Below are 23114 nucleotides of genomic sequence, written 5' to 3' on the forward strand. Positions count from 1 at the left end.
TTGTGCATTTTTACTTATGATATACATATAGGTATCTACTTGGATTATATAGGTGTATATAAATACAGATGGTATATAAATATATGAGCTGTCTACTTATGTATTTGCTTGATTGTTTGGAGATGGAGTAATGCTAGTGCCCTGATTGGTACCACTCAGCCTCCCATGTAGCTGCTAGGACTCAAGGCATGTGCCATCACACCTGACTATCTGTCCCTTTCTTATATGCATATGTGTGTATATATGTAAGTATGTGAGTGTGTGAGTGTGTGTGTGTGTGTGTGTGTGTGTGTGTGTGTGTGTGTGTGTGTGTGTGTGTGTGTGTGGTGGGGTGGCTTTTTTAGTGCTGTGTATAGAACCCAAGGCCTTGTGTATGCTAAGAACAACCTCAGCTAGTGAACTAGCCTTGAGTTACATTATTTTTAAATTGGCATCTATGACTTATTTTTAAACTTCATAGAATACAGGTGGTTCTGGCTTATGATGGTATAACTTATGCAGGCCTTTTAACTTTATGATAGTTTGAAAGTAGCACTTATTTCGTTTGGTGGCAACCATTCTTTCAATTGTGATCCTTTCCCAGCTAGCAGTTCCTAATGGAGCTATAGCTTCTACCAGCCCTACAAACACTGGGAAGATAGCCCATGCTCTGCAGTGCACTGTGGTGCCAATCTTGGATGTATCTGCAGGTCTGTTAGGTGGCTGCGGCAGGTAGTACAGGTACTTGCTAGGCACATGCTCGACCATCTGAGCTATAGCACCATCCTTACTCAGTGCTTTACCACCTGAGCCAGGCTCCCCTTGATTTTTGCTTTAGTTATCTTTGAAATTGAATCTCACCTTTATGTTCAACTTTCACAACTCTCTTTCTATTCATGCTTCCCACTTAGCTGGGATGAAGTACCCCACTCAGCGGTTTTCTGTTTTTTTATTTTTTTAATAGGTTGAGAGGGGTGTCATGCACCTTTTTCCTGGGCTATCCACAGACCACAATTCTCCTACTTCCTTTCCCTGAGTAGCTAGGATTGATTACAGGCATGAGCCATCATGCCTTAAGTGCATTCTTGATCTAAATAATTTTTTCACTTGAAGTGGATTCAGTGGACTTAACCCCAGCACATATTAAGAAGCGTCCAGATTGGATGAGAATATGCCTTACAAGACAGCAGTATAATTTTGAAAGATGAATTAGTTCATTTGTATATGAGTTATGCACTACCTGTGTAAACGAAATCTCCTGCAATGGTAGGAGATACATAACTGCTACCAGAGTCCTTATTTCTTTTTCAGCTTGAGCATCCCTAAGTTAATGCTTTCCTACTGTAGCAGAGCTACTTTGCATGAGATTGCCAGTGAATATCTGGCTTCATTAGCAGTTCCTCATTGCTAAGGACAATCTCTGATGCTGTCTTTGAAAGGGCTGGACAATATCTTAGTTTTTTGACTATCATCATTATATAAAATAAAAATAATAGGGGGCTGGGAAGGTGGCTCAGTGGTAGTGCGCTTGCCTTGCATGCATGAGGTCCTGGGTTCAATTCCTCAACACCACATAAGCAAAAAGAAAAAAGCTGGAAGTGGCACTGTGGCTCAAGTGGTAGAGCGCTAACCTTGAGCTGAAGAGCTGAGGGACAGCGTCCAGGCCAAGAGTTCAGGTCCCGGACCTCCCCCCCCCTCCCCCCCCCCCCCCCCAAAAAAAAAATAGTAACAGTAGAACAGAAGAAGATCTGTAGGAAAATATATATACTTTATGGTTGACAGAATTCTGTAATTTCTCACAGGCTGTTTTAGTAAATACATTCAGAAAATAATTGTTGATGTTATGAGCTGGGATTTTATTTCTTAGGGAGTAAAATAGTAGGTACACATAGAACACATTAAAATCCCAACTAGCATTACCATTGCTACTTAAGAGTAATGTGTCCTCTACATCTTCATCAACTGGTATTGTAAGTAGTTGAGGATAATACTTAAACAAAGCTATTTCCCTGCAGTTTTTTCCTTTACATTTTAAATTCTGCAGCTATTCCTAGAAATGTAAGGAAAACTCAATGAAATGTTAGAGAACCCTCTGCTATAATAGCTTCTGTAGACCATGATGGATTTTTGCTGTTCTCTATGAAATGAGATATACACGTAAAAATAATGATTTTTGTGAAACCACACATTTCAGCCTGTGTTGTTAGACTGTTTTTCTATAAAATAGTTATGATAGTACAAGGTAGTTTAACTTAAAAAAGTCCTCATTCAGCCAATTATAAGGTTGATATCCTGTTTGATGTCTAGTTTGGTGTGTGCAATTCAAACATGTTGCTTTATGATGTCTCGAGTTCTGGAAATTACTACTAAAAACTGTAAAGACAGCTAATATTTGAAAAATCTTGGATGGACACTCAGATCCTTTAATTCCTGTTGTTAGGCAATCTTTTTGGCATGCTATGTAGATTCCAGTGTGTTTATATCCTGTGCAGGGTTCTTGGTCTTATATTTCTTAATATCTAAGCTTCAGTTTCCCATTCCCATTTTTCCGATCTGTAAGACAAGAGTGTTGATATGTATAATTATTCCTTCTGTGTTAATCCTGACTTCCTTTCCCCTACCTCCTGTCTTACTACTACTGTCTTGCTTCGCATACCCCTTAGCTGTGTAGCTGGTTATTGGCTTTGAAAACTGATCTGGCGCATTATGAACTCTCCAAGAAATAGCTTTGAATGTCTATTAGTATTCTCATAGCTGCAATATACTGTATTAAATGCTATGGCAAATAATAAAATGAGTATATGTTTATACTACTCAAGCAAATTATAGTTTACTAAGATTATTAAATGAACACATAATCAAGTATTCTTACATAAAATGACTGTGATGTTAGGGAAGTACGGAGTACATTTGGTACTGAGGAAACTTCAGTTAAGCTCAGTTAGAGGCTTACACTCACACTTCATCATTCCCCCCAAACCCCCTAATATTTGAGGATTTGATTGGCTGGGGTTTGGGCTGGGGTTGTGGCTTAGAGTTCTTATTTGCTTATTATATGTGAGACCCTGAATTTGTTCTCTGATGTCACCAACCCAACTGAGTAAATACAATAAAATGAAAAGGTGAGTTGCTTTTTTTTTTTTTGAGGAGTGGGAAAGGATCTTGCTTTGTAACTCAGGCTGGCCTGGAACTTGAGATTCTCTGGCCTCAGTTCCCAAGGATTGGAATTAGGCACATGCCACCATGTTCAACTTGACTGAACTTTGACTCTCTACATAATTTTGAACAAGTTTCTAAATCTTTCTGAGCCTTTGTTTTTTCTATCAAAGTTAGGGAAAACAAAATTGTCTTTTCCCTTTGCCATTACTGGGTAGTTGAACTCAGGATCTTATGTTGGCGAGGTAGGCTTTCTACTACTTGAACTGCTCAGCCAGCCATGTAAGTATGAATTTTTATATCAGGAGTATTAGGATGAGCCGGGTGCCAGTAGCTCAAGCCTGTTATCCTAGCTACTCAGGAGTCTGAGGTCTGAGGATCGTGGTTCAAAGCCAGCCTGGGCAGGAAAGTCTGTGGGACTCTTATCTCTAATAAACCACTCGAAAACCAGAAGTGGCACTGTGGCTCAAGCGGTAGAATGCTCGCCTTGAGCTGAAGAGCTGCACCGAGGCCCAGAGTTCAAGCCCCATGACCGACCAAAAACACAAAAAAAAGACTATTAGGATGATATGCTGACAATTGGCATAAAATGCATATCTTACTATCTATCAAGTATTTCACTTTTTTTTTTTTTAAATCAGTATTAGCTACCTCCCCTCCTAAAGCTATTTTAAAGTTTGTGAAGAATTTTACAGGGATCGATAGAGTTACGATAGGACATTTCGGGTAAAGGGAATGAGAAATACAGATCAGGACTTGAACATTATTGAAATACCTTTTTGAAACAAACTTTGCAGCTAATAAACACTGAATAAAAGAAAGTATAGCTCCAGATGTTTTATAAATTTAGTACAAAGTGTTTTAGTGCAGAAAGAATGGAACTTCAGAAAGAGCACAGTTGAAGACAGAAGCCAATGCTAGGGTAGGATCCTGGAGTAGAGAGAGAAAGAAGAGTGAGTCAGTAACCTTCGGGGTCCTAGCCACAGAGATGAAAGAGATGAGGGGTTTGGAACTGCATTCTGCTAGTTTTTCTACTGTGCCATTTTCTTTGTTTGTTCTAGGTTTTAATCTTGGCACGCAGGTATTTTATTATCATTTGAGATCTAATCAGATTCTGCTGATGTTTTTCTACTGTATTTGTTTAAAAAAATAAAAAAAGTTAATGCTTTTCGGGGGCAGGGGGTGGGCCAAGATGAAAACTCACAATAGGCTGTGTTTTAACAATCAAGTCTGGCACAGTCTGGTTGTATGAACTTTTTGTTTCTTAGGTTTCCTGTGCTTGAGGATCCTTCAATACAGAAGAACATGGCCAGATCACTGTGGTTTTTCTAAGTTTTAGTTGTCCATAAAGGGTTGTTATTTTATGACATTGGAAACATTGAGGTTTTATACTCTGTCACTTGATTAAAAATAAATAAGAATTAAATTATATGAGGGGAATAGAATATGTTGTCTTGAAGTATTAATACTTGAATCAAAATGTTTTATTTATTATTCAAATTTATCCTTGACCTGAAGCAAAGAGAAACAGAAGCCTAAGTTATAGTCACCTTTTTTTCTCTTCATGTAGGTGACTTTTTAAGACTGTAGCTCTGGTTCTTAAATTATTGCAGAACTTGTGGTAGGTAAAATTTTTTAAAAACTTAATATATTTTTTAAAAAGTTCTACATATGTTAAAATTTTTAGTTTTCATTTGCTTTATGTGGTCAAGTGTTATGTCAATATTATGTGTTTAAACTCTTTGGAATAGTATAATTTGTGAAAATTCATTGTTATTTCATTTGCTTAGTTTATATAATTTAAAAATATTCAACCACAGATAGTTTATGAGGCTTCAGGGGAGTTAAATAGCTAAATCAAATGCTGGATCTCTTCCCTTTGGAAGCTATTAGCTGTGTCTTCACATGGACTTACATTACAAAGCTGAGTATGTACGGTGGGCTAACTTTGTCCTTCCTTCACCACAGTCCAGGTCGCTTCAGGCTTTGCATCTTCCTTGAAGCTCAACGGCCATCTCATTTTGGTTTTGGCTTTGAACAGTCATCCTTCAAAGATCTTTTGTACTCTGACAGTTAGAGGAACTGGCTCAGTGTTCTTACTCTTGGACAATTACTTAATTGTTTACAGATAATTGAAACTTTCTATCCAAGATTTCTCTTATGAACTCCTTTATTTTAAAGGAGGCCTGTCATGTTGAAATGATCAGTCAATTCAGTTCTTGGTGATGTATGAAAATTTTTTCTAAAGCACCAAAAGGTTCATTTTTTTTTCCTGAGTTGGCCCTGCATGTCTTCTTATATAACATTCTGTTCCTCTTTAAAAGTAAAATACAGTAGATTTAACTCTTGAGTTAGTATTCTTAGTGGTGTGCTTAAAAAATAATGTGAATTTCAGAGTCACTTTAATATAAGATATTGAATTAGTAATATCCAACATTATTTTCTATTGTGATAAGAATTAGGCCATCTTGGGGCTGGGAAGGTGGCTCAGTGGTAGAGCGCTTGCCTTGCATGCATGAGGCCCTGGGTTCAATTCCCCAGCACCACATAAGCAAAAAAGAAAGAAAGCCGGAAGGGGTGCTATGGCTCAAGTGGTAGAGCGCTAGCCTTGGGTTGAAGAGCTGAGGGACAGCGCCCAGGCCCAGAGTTCAGGCCCCATGACCAGACCCACCCACCCACCCCTCCCCCCCCCCAATAAAAGAATTAGGCCATCTTATACAATAGAGCTTATACTCTATACAGATGACATCAACAGCTGTAGTTGAGGAATAATTTGATGTATAATATTTTTAATTCTTAATATAATATTTGTATTTCTTGATTATTTAAATATAATTGTCCTATAAAGTCACTTTAAGGTTTCTTTCCTTTTTTTTTGGTTGGTCCTGGGGCTTGAAATCAGATCATGGGCACTGTCCCCGAACTGTTTTTTGCTCAAGGCTAAGATTCTGCCACTTTCAGCCACAGCTCTACTTTTAGTTTTTTGGTGATTAATTGGATATAAGGGTCTCATGGACTTTCCTGCTCCAGCTGGCTTCCAACTATGATCCTCAGATTGCAACCTCCTGAGTAGCTAAGGTTACAAGTGTGAGTCACCCCAGCACCTAGCTTAAGTCAACTTGTTTTATTTCAGGTTTTTAGCATATTTTTAAAATAGTATTTTTAGTAGACATTTTCCCCAAGGGGATTACATTTCCACTGTTATTAAATGAGACAGTAGGAAAATGTGATTTGGTTTCTACAGTTAGCTTTTTGGCCAAGCTATTCGCATTACATCTATTCCACCACGTGGGGTACACCTTGAACATGATATGCACAATTATTTCCTTGAAGAATTGCTTAAAAACAGTCCCATTAAACAAATAATGGCCAAACACTTAGTAGATACAGACTCTACTCTGACTTTGTTACATGTATTCAGTCATTTACATCGTAAATGTTTCCTTTCCCTTTTTCCCGTTTGCATTCCCTCATTCCTTCTCTGACTAGTATCCCTTAAGACAGTTGCTTTTAAGAAGCAGTCTACATAGGAAATATTAGTGGCTTCTATTAAGACTGTTAATGGGACAAACAAGAGAAAGAGATCAAGAGGCACAAAGAAAGTTAGAACTAGGTTGTAGGGATGGCAGATTGCTTGGAAGTGTGCTTATTTTATTGAGTGAATGTCAGGCTTAGGGGGAATCCCAGGCCCATGGAGACACTGGAAGAAAAGGACAAAGAGAATGCTGGTCTTCTGGTGTCTCCTGCACATAGCTCTGAGAACCTGAGCTGTAGAATTTAGAAGAACATGACAGGCCAGACCAGGTCACACATTTTGCCAAAGACCCAGCAAGAAGATGAAAAACAGAAACTGGATGATAGTAACAGATGAAGGGAACAAGTTTGGGCCAGTGAATAGACAAGAAGCCTGACTTTACAATTCCCAAGAGTAAAGGAGAGATACATATCTTTTTTTTTTTTTTTGCAGTTTCAATACATTTTTATATTTCTGTATGCATTACTCTCAAAACAAATCATAAGAAATGATCAAAGCACTTAAAACCTTCTAATAAAAAATCTGAGTTTATGCCCACAATTGTACATACTTGTAATTAAGAAGCATTCTTTATATTGTTTCCTCTATAGCAAATTAATACCATAATTTAATTACACATCCTTTAAAGAACTAGTATCATATACAGGAGGCTAAGTACTGGCAATATTGCTGAGTATATGCTATATTACACTATATCTTCTGTTGGATGCTGATTATATCTCAGTGTTGTTGGTCCATATCTTTTTCTTAAGATTGTTTTTAATGGTTTCCTTTTTTGGTAATAAGAAATTTGTTTAAATTACATTTTAAAATTATGAAACAGTCATGATTTTAGTATTAAAAAGAATTTTTCCATGATCTCTAAAAACTACTGGGAAATAAGTCAAGTTTTTAAAGGTGATGCTTTTGTTTACTTCTTTTCTTTGACTAATGTACTCCCAGAGAGTATTCATTGGTTGCATTCTACTATTTTTTAAGGAATGAAAGATGTCTGAACATTTCTGGGGGATATCTGCATCAATGAAAGTGTGTGTTGCCTGTTCAAATACGAGTTAAAAATTAAATGAACATGCTTCATTATGGCGAATGAAATCATATGTGTTAGCAATACTAAAATTCTCTCCTTATTTGATGGCCCAATAAATTCAGGTGGCTTACAAAAAATGTGTTTTTGAATTTTTTTGATTATTCATTGCTAATATTTATAAAATTTGTTCCTCATGGATATGTGTAACTTAAGCTAGTATGTGATTTTTATAACCAAGCTTGAATACTTGAAACTGAAAAAGATTATAAATTTCTCTGCCTCATAGAAACTAAGCATGTAACATGTAGGTAATTGTTTTTGTATCTCATATAGACTAAGTAAATGTTACTAAATTAGTACCACCGTGTTTATTTTGCCCATCCCCATGTTTGGGACACATTATCTTTAAAGTTCTTAGTCTTATTATTCCTCTCATTTAAACAGGTGTCTCAATGCTTGTACCTACTGCAAAACTAAACATGCCAGAGGAAATTTGGCCAGTTATCCAATCGATGAACTAGTAGATAGAGCCAAGCAATCTTTTCAAGGTAAGAGACCTTGTTTCTGAAATCATGTGTGAAATTAGTCTTCGTAATAAATCATTTTAATCGTAACACTACACTTTGCCTGCTTCTTTAGCTTCCTGAAGTTTACAACTCTTTTGGATTAATTAATAGACATTATATTTAAAAGCTACAGTTACATTTGTATTAATTACTTTTTTGTTACCACTTTTTTTATGACTTTAAGTACTTCAGACTTTATTTCTTATCTGAAAAAGCAAGATGATGATGATAGTGATTCTGACATTAAAAAGAAGTGAAATTCACAAGACCTTTAATCAGTTAGGAATTTTGTAGATAGAACTATTTAGTTTTCTCTTTCCTTGCTATTTTTTTTTTTTTTTGACCAATCAGGAAACAGCTTAATAGAGGACTCCATGAGTCCTTTGAAGAGAATGGCCAGTAAAGAAGGCCTTTTTCCCTTCTCTACAGTACTATTTCTGGGTCCTCTCTGGACTCTCTGGACCCAGGGCAAATCCCCACTAGAATGCTTGGTATGGGGTGGCCAGCCCCTTGTGAATCATTGCTTGTTAGGAAATGTGATTGTCTTGGTATCTCTCAGCTTGTAATAAGACTTATCTTGAAAATGAGTCACATTTGTGTTGACATATAACTGCTTAAACCATGAAGTTCCTCTTTTGTCTTTGTTTATAATAAAGATATAAAATAGTGGTGTGTTTTTATACCCAACATGAGATAATCTATTGTCTCCTAATCTTTTGGGTTAATAGTTATTGACAATGTGCTTTGCCTTTTAGGTTGGAGTGCTGCTCACACCATGCATCTTATTTAGAAAGCACAGATTCTAAGCACAGTGCTTTATTTAGTCTGTCTAAAGCTTTTATCAACATGAATTTGGAATGCTTTTAATAGAGAGGCAGATACATCTATTGGTTGATTAGATACTTCCCAACATTTTTATTTTCTTATATTCTTATATTCTTAGTATAGTGCCCTCCTGCATTTACATTCAACTCTATTGGAAGAGAAACAAAGGAAACATATTGACACTAGCTTAGAGTTCTGTTATTAGAGCCAGCTAGGTTATTGTCCAATCTGAGGGGAAAGCTGTTCATTGTATTTTCTGCAACATGATTACTGTAAGGATTTTTCAAAAGGGCAAAAGTTCAGTAGAAACCTAATTTATATACCTGATAAATTTGCTGGCTTTTTAATTAGTGTTTATTTTTCCATATGTCTTTCAGATAATAAGCATCTAAAACATGTGTGATCTATCCTTTAAACACTGTTGATTAGAAGGCATACAAATTAGTACTTTTTCAACATTATACATTTCTAAGTGGAACTGCATTCATTTTTTTAAAATATTGGGTTTTATTTAATTGAAAATTTATTTGAAAAATGTACAACTTATAAAATCACCATTTAGGAAGTATAAGTATTTATCTCCTTCCCCATATCTCTCTTCCCCTGTAACTTGTTTGATGATTGCTTCATGACTTTACAGATACAATTATGTATTAACTTTGATTTGAGAAAGAAGACAAACATCATTTATAAGCTGATTACAGAAATTTCCTAATCATATCCAGCCTAACAGTCTGATTTGTCTTTGGAAATACCCTCTGACATGTTACATCTGTAGGACTTTAGTAATAGTTATTTAAGGTAAGTGATTCAAAGAACATGCTAGAACTTAGCAGGAGTTAGTGGCTATTTACAGATGAGGTTCTAGAAGGTCACTGTCATTATCAGCAGTTGTTTTCATTTGTCACCATAGAAGTAATGTAAGGATTTTTATTTTTGTCTTGCTATCTTGAAACTAGATGCTAGTTTTGGGACTGTAGAGTGCCTGTAATTGATAAGTGGTTCTGTTAATGAAGGATTGAGGGTCAGTATTTACTGGGTAAGCTATTGTGTGCAGGAAAATACTAAGTTGTCAAGTATTTGTTACTTTTTGTTGCAGGCAGAGTTAGGATTTGATACACTGGTCTGTAATTTATTAGCCACAAGATCTGATCTCTCCAAGACTTAATTTCCCAATAGGAGCATTTGGTGTTATTTGCCTAAGTAATTTGAAGTATCATAGGTGAATAAATTGGTTGTGTCAATAGTATGAAGAAGACATGTTATTTAAATTATGGGAATTTAGAATGAATCCAGGAGAAAAAGTCTGATTCAGGTGAGAATTCGTGGAGCAAGCATAGCAAAGATATATTAAATGATTATAATCAAACAGTAGAGTTTTCTTTTATTCTGAAATATTATAAGGAAACTTTCTCAATATCTTAAAGAAAGTTTAGTTGCTTTGAGTATAAAATACATATATAGTTGTTTTCCTAGCTTTGTTTTGTTTTATATCTTTCTGTCAACCTAACGCTTTCTCTCTGTCTCTCTGTCTCTCTCTGTCTCTCTCTCTCTCTCTCTGTCTCTCTCTCTCTCTCTCTCTCTCTCTCTCTCTTTCTCTCTCTCTTTCTGGTTGTCTTTGTTTTGTTTCATTCTTTTTTTTTTCTCCCTAGAACTTGAACTGAGTACCTGAGTGCTGTGTCTGAGCTTTTGTCCTCAAGGCTAGCCTCTATCACTTGAGCCATTGCTCCACTTCTGGCTTTTTGGTGGTTAGTTGGAGATAAGAATCTCAGAGACTTTCATGCTTGGGCCTGCTTGGAACCTAGGTCCTCAGATCTCAGCTTCCTGAGTAGCTGGGATTACTGGCATGAGTCACCAGTGCCCCACTCAACCTACTTCTCTGTAACTAGGTTTTCAGTGACTGGTTTTACCTTCTCAGTATGTTTTTCAGTTTTGGATGCAGATCTGCATCGGGTATAAGATCTACCAGGTAACTTCTGGATATTATCTTGTCTTCACAGACTATTAGGAAATCTCCTTCCTCCCTTCCTTCTCTCTGATAATTCAGGTGATTAAAAAAAAAAATCCCATGGTTAACAGTGTTCTGGGGGCTGAGGTGGCTGGTTTTGATATGGTTGTATTTTAGATATCTAGAAAAACATGTCAAGCAGTGACCAGGACTTTGTTGGGGTCAGAATGAATTTATAAGCCAGTGTTTTCTAGGATATTTGTATTGATTTTTTTCTCTAGCAGCTAATCAATCAGCTTCAGTTGTATAAACGATGGAGCAAACCTTTTTAAGTGTGCCGGGTGAGTGGTGTGGAAACAACACCTTTCACTTCTGTCTCTGAAATCAAAACGTAGAGATGATGGATGAGCTGTTTTTATAGCTATCTTGTGCTTTTCTAGATCTCATTTGTGTGTTGCTACTTTTTCTCTCCCTCATAAATCTGAAAAGGGCCCACAAACTAAGTGGCACAAACCAGTTATGGAAAGGAAAAGTAAATTAAGATAAACTATTCAGAGCTGGGAGAAAATTTCTAGATGCCTAGTGATTTCAGTATTAATGTTAGGATTAAAAAGCAAATTCTGCTATGTCTCAAGACTGCAAAGAACACTGTCTGTTAAATATAAAATACATCTGGAAACCATTGCTTCTTAGGGAGGGAGGGAAGTACATAAGCCGTATTTTTTTCCCCTGTTGTTGTTATGTAAGCTTCAAATTCTTCAGTTATGTTGTTCACGTCAAGCCCCACTTGACTGATCTTTCATGATTACTGTACAACTGTTTTGATCCAAGACCAAAAAGGAGCCAATAAGTTCATCCTATTAATTCATATCACAGTGGAATTAAATTTCTCTTTAATTTCTTTATCTTTCACTTCTACTGTGTTCAAATAAAATAGAGAAATTTGTTTTCTCTGTACAATGAATGATGTTAATTTACATGGTTATGTCAACTTCTAAAAGAGATTTTAGGCAACTTATATTAAATGGTTATATGTAATAGACTGTGAAAATAAAAACTGTATAGATTTTTTTTTTACTTGAAGGAGGGAAGATAATTTGTTAACTGGTGAACCTTGACACTCTACAAGAATAGGGAAATGGAGTGATCTAACATGAATATGTAAAAGAAAATACATAGTTTTTACCATGAGAAATATATGTTTCTAGGCTTCAAACAATAACAGACTCATTTATTTTTATTATCATCCATGGTATCATAGCATATTTACCAGACACTTATTAAGTCCTTGTGTGTAGGAATTAAAAATATGCAGCTTAAGCTAGGCACTCATAGCTCATACCTGTAAACTTAGCTACTCAGGAGGCTGAGATCTAAGGATTGTGGTTTGAAGCCAGTCAAGGCAGGAAAGTCCAAATGACTCCTATCTCCAGTAAACTATTCAGAAAAAGCTGGAAGTGGTGCAGTGACTCAAGCCTTGAGCAAAAGAAGCTCAGGGATAGCACCCAGGACCTGAGTTCAAGCCCCAGAACTAGTACACAAAAAAAATGTAACATTATGATTTCACTCTAATGCATAAAGCCCTGGGTTTGATCCCCACCACTGAAAATAATAAGCAAGCAAGTAAGCAAGCTAGCAAAGCATACCATGTAGTCCTTGTCTTCAAAGAGCTCCTCTCAGTTGAGTCTGAATATCAAGTTAAAGTTGTAAAGCAGTTAGGGAAGGAAGTGTGACCAAGACAATTTTAAGCTCTTCGTTAACAAAGTCATTGATCTTTTAAGCTTAAATAAGTACCTTTATCTATCAAATACCTTTTGTCTATATAAGGTGATCTCAGCAAAATGACAATACTCATGTTGCCTCTTTATCTCCTGTAACTTGACCATTTTTTACTAGTCACTTGAGGTTACTCCTCAGAGTCCTTGCTATTGAGTTCTTGTTAGTCTCTGGCACTGGCACATGCTTCATGAAGAAAGAAATACACTAGTGACCCATCACACAGGTTGACTGTTGAAAACTATGTGGTTGTTTTCTGTTCATTCAGCAGTGAGCATTTATTAGAAACAGTTTGTGTTTATGGGAATAGTCACATGCTGTAGTAAAGCTCTGATAGCAATACATGTGAGTCAATTCCTTCTGACATCAGTGCAGTGAGATGAATAGCTGTTGAGGCCACCAGTAACCCATGAAACAGATGAGCCTCTGTGACACAAGGATGTTATCCCAAAGTGGGTTTAAAGAGTGGTGTTTGTTCATAGTTCCTTGAGTATCACAGCAGAGTATGTATAATTCAGAGCAGTTTATTCATTTATTTCTTTATGAGTTCTGTGACTTGAATTCAGGGTCTTATACTTTCTAGGCACTTGAATCTTGTAGTTCTACAAAACATTTTGAGCTTCTAGAAATAACCTTTTGTACCCATTCTTATGACAATGATAGTGTTAATCATTCCTTTCTATGATTGGCTACTTTTATTTATTTACTTATCATATATTTGTGCTGAGGATTTAACCTTGAGCCTCACACATAGCATGGGCTCTGTACTGAGCTATATCCTTGGCCTTCCTTATTTTACTCTCTGTGTATTTTATAAAACAATTAAGTCATGTGTAGTAGCCTCTATTATATATATATTATTTTTACTTTATGATATTCACACACACATACGTACACATCTGTATTCCTATGCTTAAACATGATAATAAGAATCTGAGAAAACTCATGGAAAGAAACAATATGAGATTGGGTAGGAAATTGGAACAGAGGAAAGTAGACCATAATCCCATATGTGGTTTTAAAAATAAAGCTTCAATTTTGACTCTAAACTTCTTGAAAGCTTGTTGTCTAAGGGGAGACGAAAAAAAATCACTTACTTGGCATTAGATTTGAAAGTGTTTTCATGTCAGAGTTTATGGAAGGAGTACTGGGGAATATACCAGATCTCAACAGCATCCCTCTACCACTTAGACTCACATACTGTGTTTGTGGAAATTGTGTATTTTGGCAATCCTTGTTAGAACTGGCAGACATGCCTTGAAAAGCATAACACTTTGAAAGTATTGCAAGGCTAGACAATACTGTAATACAGCAATTTTGCCGAAGAGCCTAATAATTTAGGGGCTTGCTCACACTAGATCATATTTTAGGGTGAAGAAAGGTGATACTAGAATTTATATGTTTGTGCTTTATCATCTTTAAATTTTTTCTTGTCTTTTTCTATTCTTTAAAATATACTAGTGAAGTAGTCAGTGAATATAATTATTGAGTGTAAATCTGTGGGGATACATTTTATAGTTTTTACCTGATTCAATAAAGTGATGTTTAGAAATGTGGAGACCACTGGTTTAGAGGACCAAAACAGACCGTTCATTTTCCATTACAAACAAAGTCAGCTGAGGCTTTGAGTCAAATAGGGTAACAGAGTTTTGTGTTCTGTTGACGCTGAGGTACACATCTCCCATTTTGATGACATACAAGCCCATCTGCTTTTGATATCAAGTAAGCAAATCACCAAGTTTATGCCCTTTGGAAGAAAACTTTAGAACTTGAGGGCTCTTGCCTGGACCCCCCCAGCAGCAGCTGTATATCTCTGCTTCCTGGCAGAGGAAAGTAAGCTTTCCATCCTCACAAATACACTTCTCTTCCTTCCATCTGACTTTTTAAAACCCCAGAAGATTAATTAAGTCAGGCATACGTGAGTTTAGTAGATGCTCAATACATGTTGAATGATGGCTGATCTAGAAGTCCTTATGCCTGATAGAATTCTATATGTGAGTTGGAATGAATATTGAAAAGACAGTATGGAAAAGCCATGTGTATAAAATGGGACAGAGATTCTGCTTGGCTTTAGCTGCTCTCCAGCCCAGTTAATTGAACATAGACTTCATTGTACTACACAGGATCTGAGTAGTGATGGCTTACCTACTTTTGCAACGAGGAATATTTTACCTGGGAAATCACTTTCTGATGTTATTTTACTGCAAGGGTGTATTCACCTAGATCCACACTTATGATTATAAATAAATACATACTTGCTTCAACATTTTTCTTTTTCTTAACAGAAAAATCATTTTGATAATGATTTTTTGGTGACAGGGGACAAAAATTAGCACAGGGCTTTCAAGAGTTTGAGCTGAGGATGGTGTGTCTCTGAGATGATTTCAGTGAACTTTAAAGACTGCACGTTGGTTTTGGAAAGTTGTGCAATGGGATTTTAATAGCCCTGGAAAGGTGTAAACGTGATACAGCTACCTGGTGGTTCGTAAACCTGACCTTTGTAAGCTGTTTTCTGGGCAGAAGTTGTACTTGGTGATGCCAGCAGCTTTTATTGATTCTGCAGACTTTGCAGTTTCTAATACTGGCTGTCAATTCATTTCACTTGAAAAATTATTAAATTTTCCCCCTAGTTTTGTGGATATTAAATTGCCGTAAACATACTCATGCTGTGGCAGGTACCACAAGCACAATTTTCTGCATGAAGAAAACAAATGTTTGTTAGTGGGACCTTGGCTGTTGGGCAGAGGTTATAAATTTCTGTGTTTCTTTTTATTTGTTGCTCTGTTATGTTCTTTATTTCTCTTGGTGTGTTCTAACACATTGCTTATTATTTGTAATATATAGGGGGAAAGGTTTTAGATTACTATAAGAAATGTGCCCTTTAGTTAATAATTTCTCATATCATTAAGAAGAGTAGAAAACCAGAAGACTGGAAGACTTAACCAGAGACAAGGCAATTGAGGGAGAGTGAGAACAATTTAATGAATAAATGAACTTAGTGCCTCAGGAAAGGAATAAATGATCCTGTTTCATACATCTGTTTGGCTTTCTTTTGTTGTGCAAGGGCTCCAACCCAAGGCCTCAGTAATGCTAGGCAAGCATTCTGCCCCTTACCTGCATCCTCACTCACAGATCTTTTTGATTTATTGAATCAAAAGTGACTATTGGAGATAGTAGTCATTTCTAGAAATGAGTTTTAAACTTCAGTGATTCTGAGAATGACCTCTGAAACTTTGGGGGTATGTATTTGAAATACAAATATTTGGCCAGATTCTTAAGTCCCAGATTGGAAGGAAGGGATAATAGAGACCATTTCTAGAAACTTTTTTTTCTAGGAATCTAGCTTGGTTAAATATACCCACTTGTGCAGTCATTTTGCCAAAATGCTCAGTGCAATTGAGGGAAAAATGTACTATTTATGTAAAGAAGTAAACATCTGGGCCCATTTCCCCATGTAATCAGGTTCTGGAGAAATTCCATTCATTCTATGCTAGGCCTTTTGTATTAGTAGGTTTATGCCACTCAAAAATACTAAGGAAGATAAAAGAAATGCAAATCAAAACAACATTGAGATACCACCTCACCCCAGTTAGAATGGCCATAATCAAGAACTCTAATAACAACAGATGCTGGAAGGGATGTGGACAGAAGGGAACCTTACTGCATTGTTGGTGGGCGTGTAAACTTGTTCAACCACTTTGGAAAGCAGTATGGAGGTTCCTCAGAAGACTCCACATAGAGCTCCCCTATGACTCAGAAATCCCACTTTTGGGCATTTACCCAAATGATTACAAACAAGACCACACTAAAGCTACCAGCACAACTATATTTATTGCAGCATTATTTACCATAGCTAAGATACGGAACCAACCCAGATGCTCCTCAGTAGATGAATGGATCAAGAAAATGTGGTATATATACACTATGGAATTCTATGCCTCCATCATAAAGAATGACATTACCCCATTTGTTAGGAAATGGAAAGACTTGGAAAAAACTATATTAAGTGAAGTAAGCCAGGCCCAAAGAAACGTAAGTCCCATGGTTTCACTTATTTGCAATATCCAGTGTATGTCTGAGTCAAGCAGAAGAGGTCAGATAAGTTGATGTTAGGGAAATGAATGCCAAGATAAGTATTCAAATGTTTTTTTTTTTCTTTCATGCAATTGTTTCTAACATATTTATAAGATGATGTCTTGGTTGCTTTGTATGTCCCTCCCCCATGGTATAACCCTTGCTTTCACTGTATTTGATGTTGGTATAATTTGTGGAGGGGAAGGGAAAAACAAATTGTTTAACTAGGGATACAGGTGGACCCACTGCATCAATGAGATGTACAAGTCGTTATGTTGAAAAACAAACTTTACAACTTTGGTGGGCGGGGGGGGGGGGGGGGGGGGGGTGGAAGGACCAGGTGGTGGGTGGGGGGTATGGGAGGGGATGGGAAGGGGAAACAAAGGAGGAGGCAACAATGCTTGATAAGAAATGTACTCGTTATCTTGCCCATGTAATTGTAATCCCTCTGTACGGTATTTTCACAATAAAAATAAAAATTTAAAAAAATACTAAGGAAGTGTCAAGCACTAGTGGCTCATGCCTATAATTCTAGCTTCTCAGGAGGCTGAGATCTGAGGATCACAGTTTGAGGTCAGCCCAGGTAGGAAAGTTCATGTGACTCTTTATCTCCAATAAAACTACACCCTACTCCACCCCATCTCCTAAAAAACTTGAACGTGGAGCTGTTGCTCAAGTGATAGATCACTAGCCTTGTGCAAAAGAAACTCAGATTACAGCAGTCCCTGAGTTCAAGCTCCAGGACCAATGCAAGCATGTGCATATGAGCTACAGACTGACAGGCATGACACACATGTGTAGTCCTAGCTATTTAGGTGACAGAGCTAGGATAATTGCTTGGGCCTACAAGTTAGGGAGCAGTCTGTGTTACAGAATAAGATTTCAGCTCAAAGACATCACAAAACTACACCAAAAGTATCAAAATTTACAAGGACATAAATGTGTTTTCTCATAGTTTCCTACGCTGGAAAAACCAAGATGTGCTTACAAGTTCACTGTCTTGCTGGGGATCCAGCCCCATCTCTCTTGCTAAGATGGGATGCTGTTGCTTTTTCTTCTTGAGAGGTTGAGCTTTGTATCCTCATTTGATGAAAAGTAGTCATAAAGATTCCACCTCTCAGTATTAGTGCTTTGGGACTCAGTTTCAACCTGAATGCTGGTACAATGAAAATTGTGGTGGTTTTTATTTGAAGATCCTGAATGGGATTAGCACTGTCATAGCAGAGTGTGAGAACACTCAGCCTCTACCTTATCCTTGTGTGAGAATGCAGCTAGCGGCACCATGCATGGAGCATTCAGACACTGGATCTCCTAACATCTGGAACTTGATCTCAGCCTTTAGGAACAGTGAGCTGTTTAGAAAAGGTCAGATAAGTTGATGTTAGGTGAAATGAACCCCAAGGTAAGTATTCAAATGTTTTTTCTTTCGTGTGATTGTTTCTAACATAATTATAAGATGATGTCTTGGTTGCTTTGTATGTCCCTCCCCCATGGTGTAACCCCTGCTTTCACTGTATTTGATGTTGGTATAATTTGTGGAGGGGAAGGGAAAAAACAAATCGTTTAAATAGGGATACAGGTGGACCCATTGCAACAATGAGATGTACAAGTCATTATGTCGAAAAACAAACTTTACAACTTTGGGGGGAGGGGAGGGTAAGTGGGAGATGGAAAAGGATGGGAAGGGGAAACAAAGGAATAGGCAACAATGCTTGATAAGAAATGTACACATTATCTTGCCCATGTAATTGCAACCCCTCTATACGGTATTTTCATAATAAAAAATTTCTGCGTTTATAAATTATATACTTGAAGAAATTTTGTTATAGCAGCATGGACATGCGAAGGCAGCTGTAAGCAAGTGTTTATTTTTTAAGCTCTACAAGTTTGAAAATTACTAGCCTAGCTCTTTCGTAGGCCTGGGTCTGCTTAGTCTGAATTTATTTATTTCCCTCTTTAATTATCATGCTTTAGTATATATTATGTTAGATTTTTCAGCAGAACATCACAGTTATAATTAGAAGAAAAAGAGACCTTTAACTATGCTTTATAAGATAAACTTTATATTATGGAAATAATCCTTCACTATGTAGCAGTGAAGTAATTGAATCATTATGCAAGTATAAAAATAATATGTAAATCTGTATAGGTTTGGAACCTACCTTTTTTCCTTGAAATAAGGTATATATTTCTGTTTAAAAAGAATGGATTTAAGAAATGCTAAAATATGATTGGGAGTGTGTCTCAAATGGTAGATTGCTTGCCTAGTAAATGTTTGACCCTAGTTTAACCCCCAGCACTGGAAGAAGAAAAAGAAGAAAGGAAAAGAAGAAAGACTAAAAATTTTAAATTGAAGAGGAATTATGCATTTCTACTATACTGACATTTAATTTTTACATATTCTGTAATTGTAGATAGTAATGTTTAAAAAGTTTACAGTTATGTAGAAAATACGATTTTATACAATCGTATGTACTATACTATCATAACTATTCTTAAAAACAAGCAAAAATTAAGAACTGGAAAAAGAAATTCAGCAAAATAGTTTTGTCATTTTCCTACTTTTGATATTTCCTATATTCCCATAAATATATACCACTTTAGTTAGGCTACATAAGCAATGTAACTTATTTTTAATGAATGGCATATTTATTAGTTGTTAACTACAGAAAATTAACTCACATGTGTTTGAAGCAAAAGAACCTTTGTTTACTTTTTATTTTTAATTAATTAATTAATTATTTTTTAATTGTCAAGGTGATATATAGAGGGTTACAGTTATATAAGTAAGATAGTGAATAAATTTTGTTTGTCAAACTTGTTATCTCTTCCCTCATTATTCTCCTTTCCTTCCCCCTAATTACCCCCCCCCCCCAAGTTGTACAGATCATTTCCAACATATTGTGTTGTGAATATCGCTGTTGCATTGGTTCACTCTTTGTCCTTTGTCTCACCATTTTGTCATTCCCCTTCCCCTCCCTATTTCAGATAAACGCATATACAATACCTGGGTAACAAAATCAAATGCAATGACAACAGGGGATATACCATAGGGGGAAGAGCATACAAAAGAAACAAGAAATCACATAGTACATTAAAAACAACAACAACAATGAAAAACCTCTTGTGTCCATGCCTTGGAGTTCATTTCTTTAGTATCATCTTATATGGTCTTATGTACATAGCTTTTGAGCTATGCTGCTCATCTGCTAGGATTATCCTAGACCCATACTATTTATTGCAAATAAGGGAAACCATGGGACCTATGTTTCTTTGGGTCTGGCTTACTTCACTTGCTATTTTTTTCCAAGTCCTTTCATTTCCCTTACAAATGGGGAGATGTCATTCTTTTTTCTTTCTTTCTTTCTTTCTTTTTTTTTTTTTGTCGGCAGTGGGGCTTGAACTCAGGGCTTGGGCGCTATCCCTCAGTTCTTCAGCGAGCACTGTACAGCACCACAGTGCCACTTCCGGTTTTCTAGTGGTTTATTGGAGATAAGAATCTCACAGACTTTCCTGTCTGGGCTGGCTTTGAACTGTGATCTTCAGATCTCAGCCTTCTGAGTAGCAAGGATTACAGGCATGAGCCACCTGCCCCTGGCTGAGGTATCTTTCTTAGGAGAACCTTTTTATTACTTGATGAAGATAGAGAAACAGAAATGCAACAATTTAAAGTATTTGGTAAGCTAAAGACTGTGTTTAGAACATTAGAGTTGGTAGCTTCCACAAATTTTCTTTGAACAAATCATAAGCTATAGTATAAAATACTCCTCCTGGAGATACTGAAATCTGGAAGCCACCTGGAATTCCCTTTTCTGTGTTCCTGCCTATCCCCCTGGTTGTCTTAACTACCAAGTCAAAGAATTGCAGAATAGAAGGGGAATAAACTAGAGGAATAGCAGCATGTCTTTGGCCCTTCTTCCAGATGGGAAGATGAGATGAGAACTCTGAAGAGGATCGACATCCTCCCCAGGCTCTTGTCCCCCATGCCATCCTTGTCCACGTCATCATCTTTTATTCGAAAAACATTTCCTTTTCTTATATAGTCTCTCTGGTGGGAATGAAAGAACACGTTTCTGTGGTAGAAATAGTAACAAAGTTTCTAGGGCTATGCCTACCAGGTTTGAGTGTGCACAGTGAATTTGATAGGTGGAATAATCACAACCCAGAAATATGGTGGAACCCATGGTCCAAACTAAGAAGTGTATCTCTGACTCAGTGACCAAACCAGACTTTGAAATAAAGTGAAGAGCAAATAAACCCAAGAACATTAACAGTATAGGGGAGAAATTTCTAGCACACTAATTAAAGAAAGCCACATGGTTTACCACTTGCAGAGTCTTTGACTTCACTTAGGGTTTTAAGTGCCATGTGTGCCAAAAGCAAAGCATATTTTTGGTCAGGAAAAGAATATTGAAGCTTTATTGGTTTTATATACTGCATACTTATTTATAGATTATACAAATGTATTTTTAAACCTAATATTTGACAAACCTGGAGAAGCAACAGTAATTGATTTCTTTTTTATATATAACATGTAAATCAATTATTGAAAAATCTTAGAAGACTATTGCTTGGAATGCCTCATTGGATCCCACCTCTTAGTCTTCATGATTTTTCTCAACATCCTTTCCATACTGATGCTTTCTTTAAACATCCTGTCTACACTGATGAACAGCATTGTCAGGAGTCTTGTTTTGCTTTTAAGAAGCATGGTACAAGTAAAGGTTTGATCAATATTAAGACTCGTGGGTTTGTTCTCATGCCTGTCTCCCCATACCATCATATAAAGTGGTCCACTTAATTTTACTGCAGAAAGATCCTTAATCAGTCCATAAATAGTCACATATCTCAGCTGAGACTCTGTACACATAAATGAAGCCATGTTGAATATTCTGCCAATTGGTTGTATCAAAATTTTTGGCCATCCCTTGTATCAAAATTTCTGTCCATCCAAACTTAATCCAGATTGTAGGTGAATTGCTTGCAATAATAAATATTATTTTAGGCCACTTTTTGTTTTGTGTGTTATGCAGCAGTAGATACATTGTTGTCCAAAGTATTGTTTAAAAGTATATTATAATAATAAAATACCATAATATCTTTATTATATTCATATTACCTCTTAGGATTAGTCAGATAAACCCAAGCATGTTTTACCTTGATCTTAATGTGGTACTTTTAGGATAATAGTTTTAACAGTTACTAGCATAACACCAAGAGCTGTGAAGGACAGAACAAGCTAAACATCACAGAGCCAGTGGTCAAGTCTACAGCCAATGTGGCATGAGTGATAAGAACCCGGTGTGCTTATAAGACCTTGTCATTCTGTTTGAGAACAGAATAGTTATAGTTCCATAGTTGTTTATTAGCTATGTGATCCTAATAAAGCTTATTCTCTCCCATCCTCCATTTTTCTATCTGAAAAATATATAAAGCATACTTAATAGATGCCCTGAAAATTAAATAACATATTGTTATGTCTTTGAAAAAACAATTTTTATTACCATACACTAGTTATAAATGGAAGAGTTCATTGTTACATTTCCATGTTTATACAATATATTCTAGCCAATTTCACATCTGCTGGTCACTCTCTCTTATTGTTCTTCATGATATAAGACTACAAGAAAAAGAAAGATGAGGAGAAAACAAATCACTGTCAAAAATGCTTGTGTTCTTTTCATTTTTTCTGTGAATATACATTAGCACATCACTAACATGCTTCCACATGTAAGTTTCAGCATCTCTGTTACTTTTGAAGAAGAAACATTGGACTGTAGATGTTTTTCTCATTTGAAGTATATGTAGATCACTGCAGGCAGATTTTATTATGATAGGTTTTGGATAGGTGCTGAGAATGGGCTTCCAAGTGATCTTGCTACTGAGAGTCTTTGGATTGTACCAAGGAGAAAGGTCCTATAGGATAGAAAGGTTCTGTGTGACCCTTTACATTTTGGTCTCATATCTCCTTTTCAGTCACTGTCTCATAAAATTCTGCATTGTAGTCTATTCTCCACTAAAAAGAATTCTTTTTTTTTTTAATCTATTGACAGATCTTACCAGATATAATAATGGGATTTGTTTAAATAGTTTTTTGGTCTCCACTGTACCTACAAAAAGGATTGCTGGGGTATTACTTGGTATCACAACTAATGGTCAATAAATGTGATTTGAATGAGGGTATGCATGGCCTTTGGACCCTCAGAATTGTTTATCTTTCACCTTGCC

The 23114-nt window shown here is 36.4% G+C and overlaps 1 protein-coding gene across 3 annotated transcripts in view; it reads left to right on the plus strand.

The window, feature by feature from the left end:
- Positions 1-23114, plus strand: part of Cdkal1 (CDK5 regulatory subunit associated protein 1 like 1) — a 525097-nt gene that overhangs the window by 206330 nt on the left and 295653 nt on the right. For all 3 annotated transcript variants that reach the window (XM_042678555.1, XM_042678556.1, XM_042678557.1), the window contains one exon: positions 8142-8245. In XM_042678555.1, the coding sequence (XP_042534489.1) occupies positions 8142-8245 (104 nt within the window). The remainder of the gene's footprint in view (positions 1-8141; positions 8246-23114) is intronic.

This window comes from Dipodomys spectabilis, unplaced genomic scaffold (assembly GCF_019054845.1).
Source record: "Dipodomys spectabilis isolate Male_0828 unplaced genomic scaffold, ASM1905484v1 ptg000045l, whole genome shotgun sequence".
In the NCBI taxonomy this organism is placed as follows: domain Eukaryota; kingdom Metazoa; phylum Chordata; class Mammalia; order Rodentia; family Heteromyidae; genus Dipodomys; species Dipodomys spectabilis.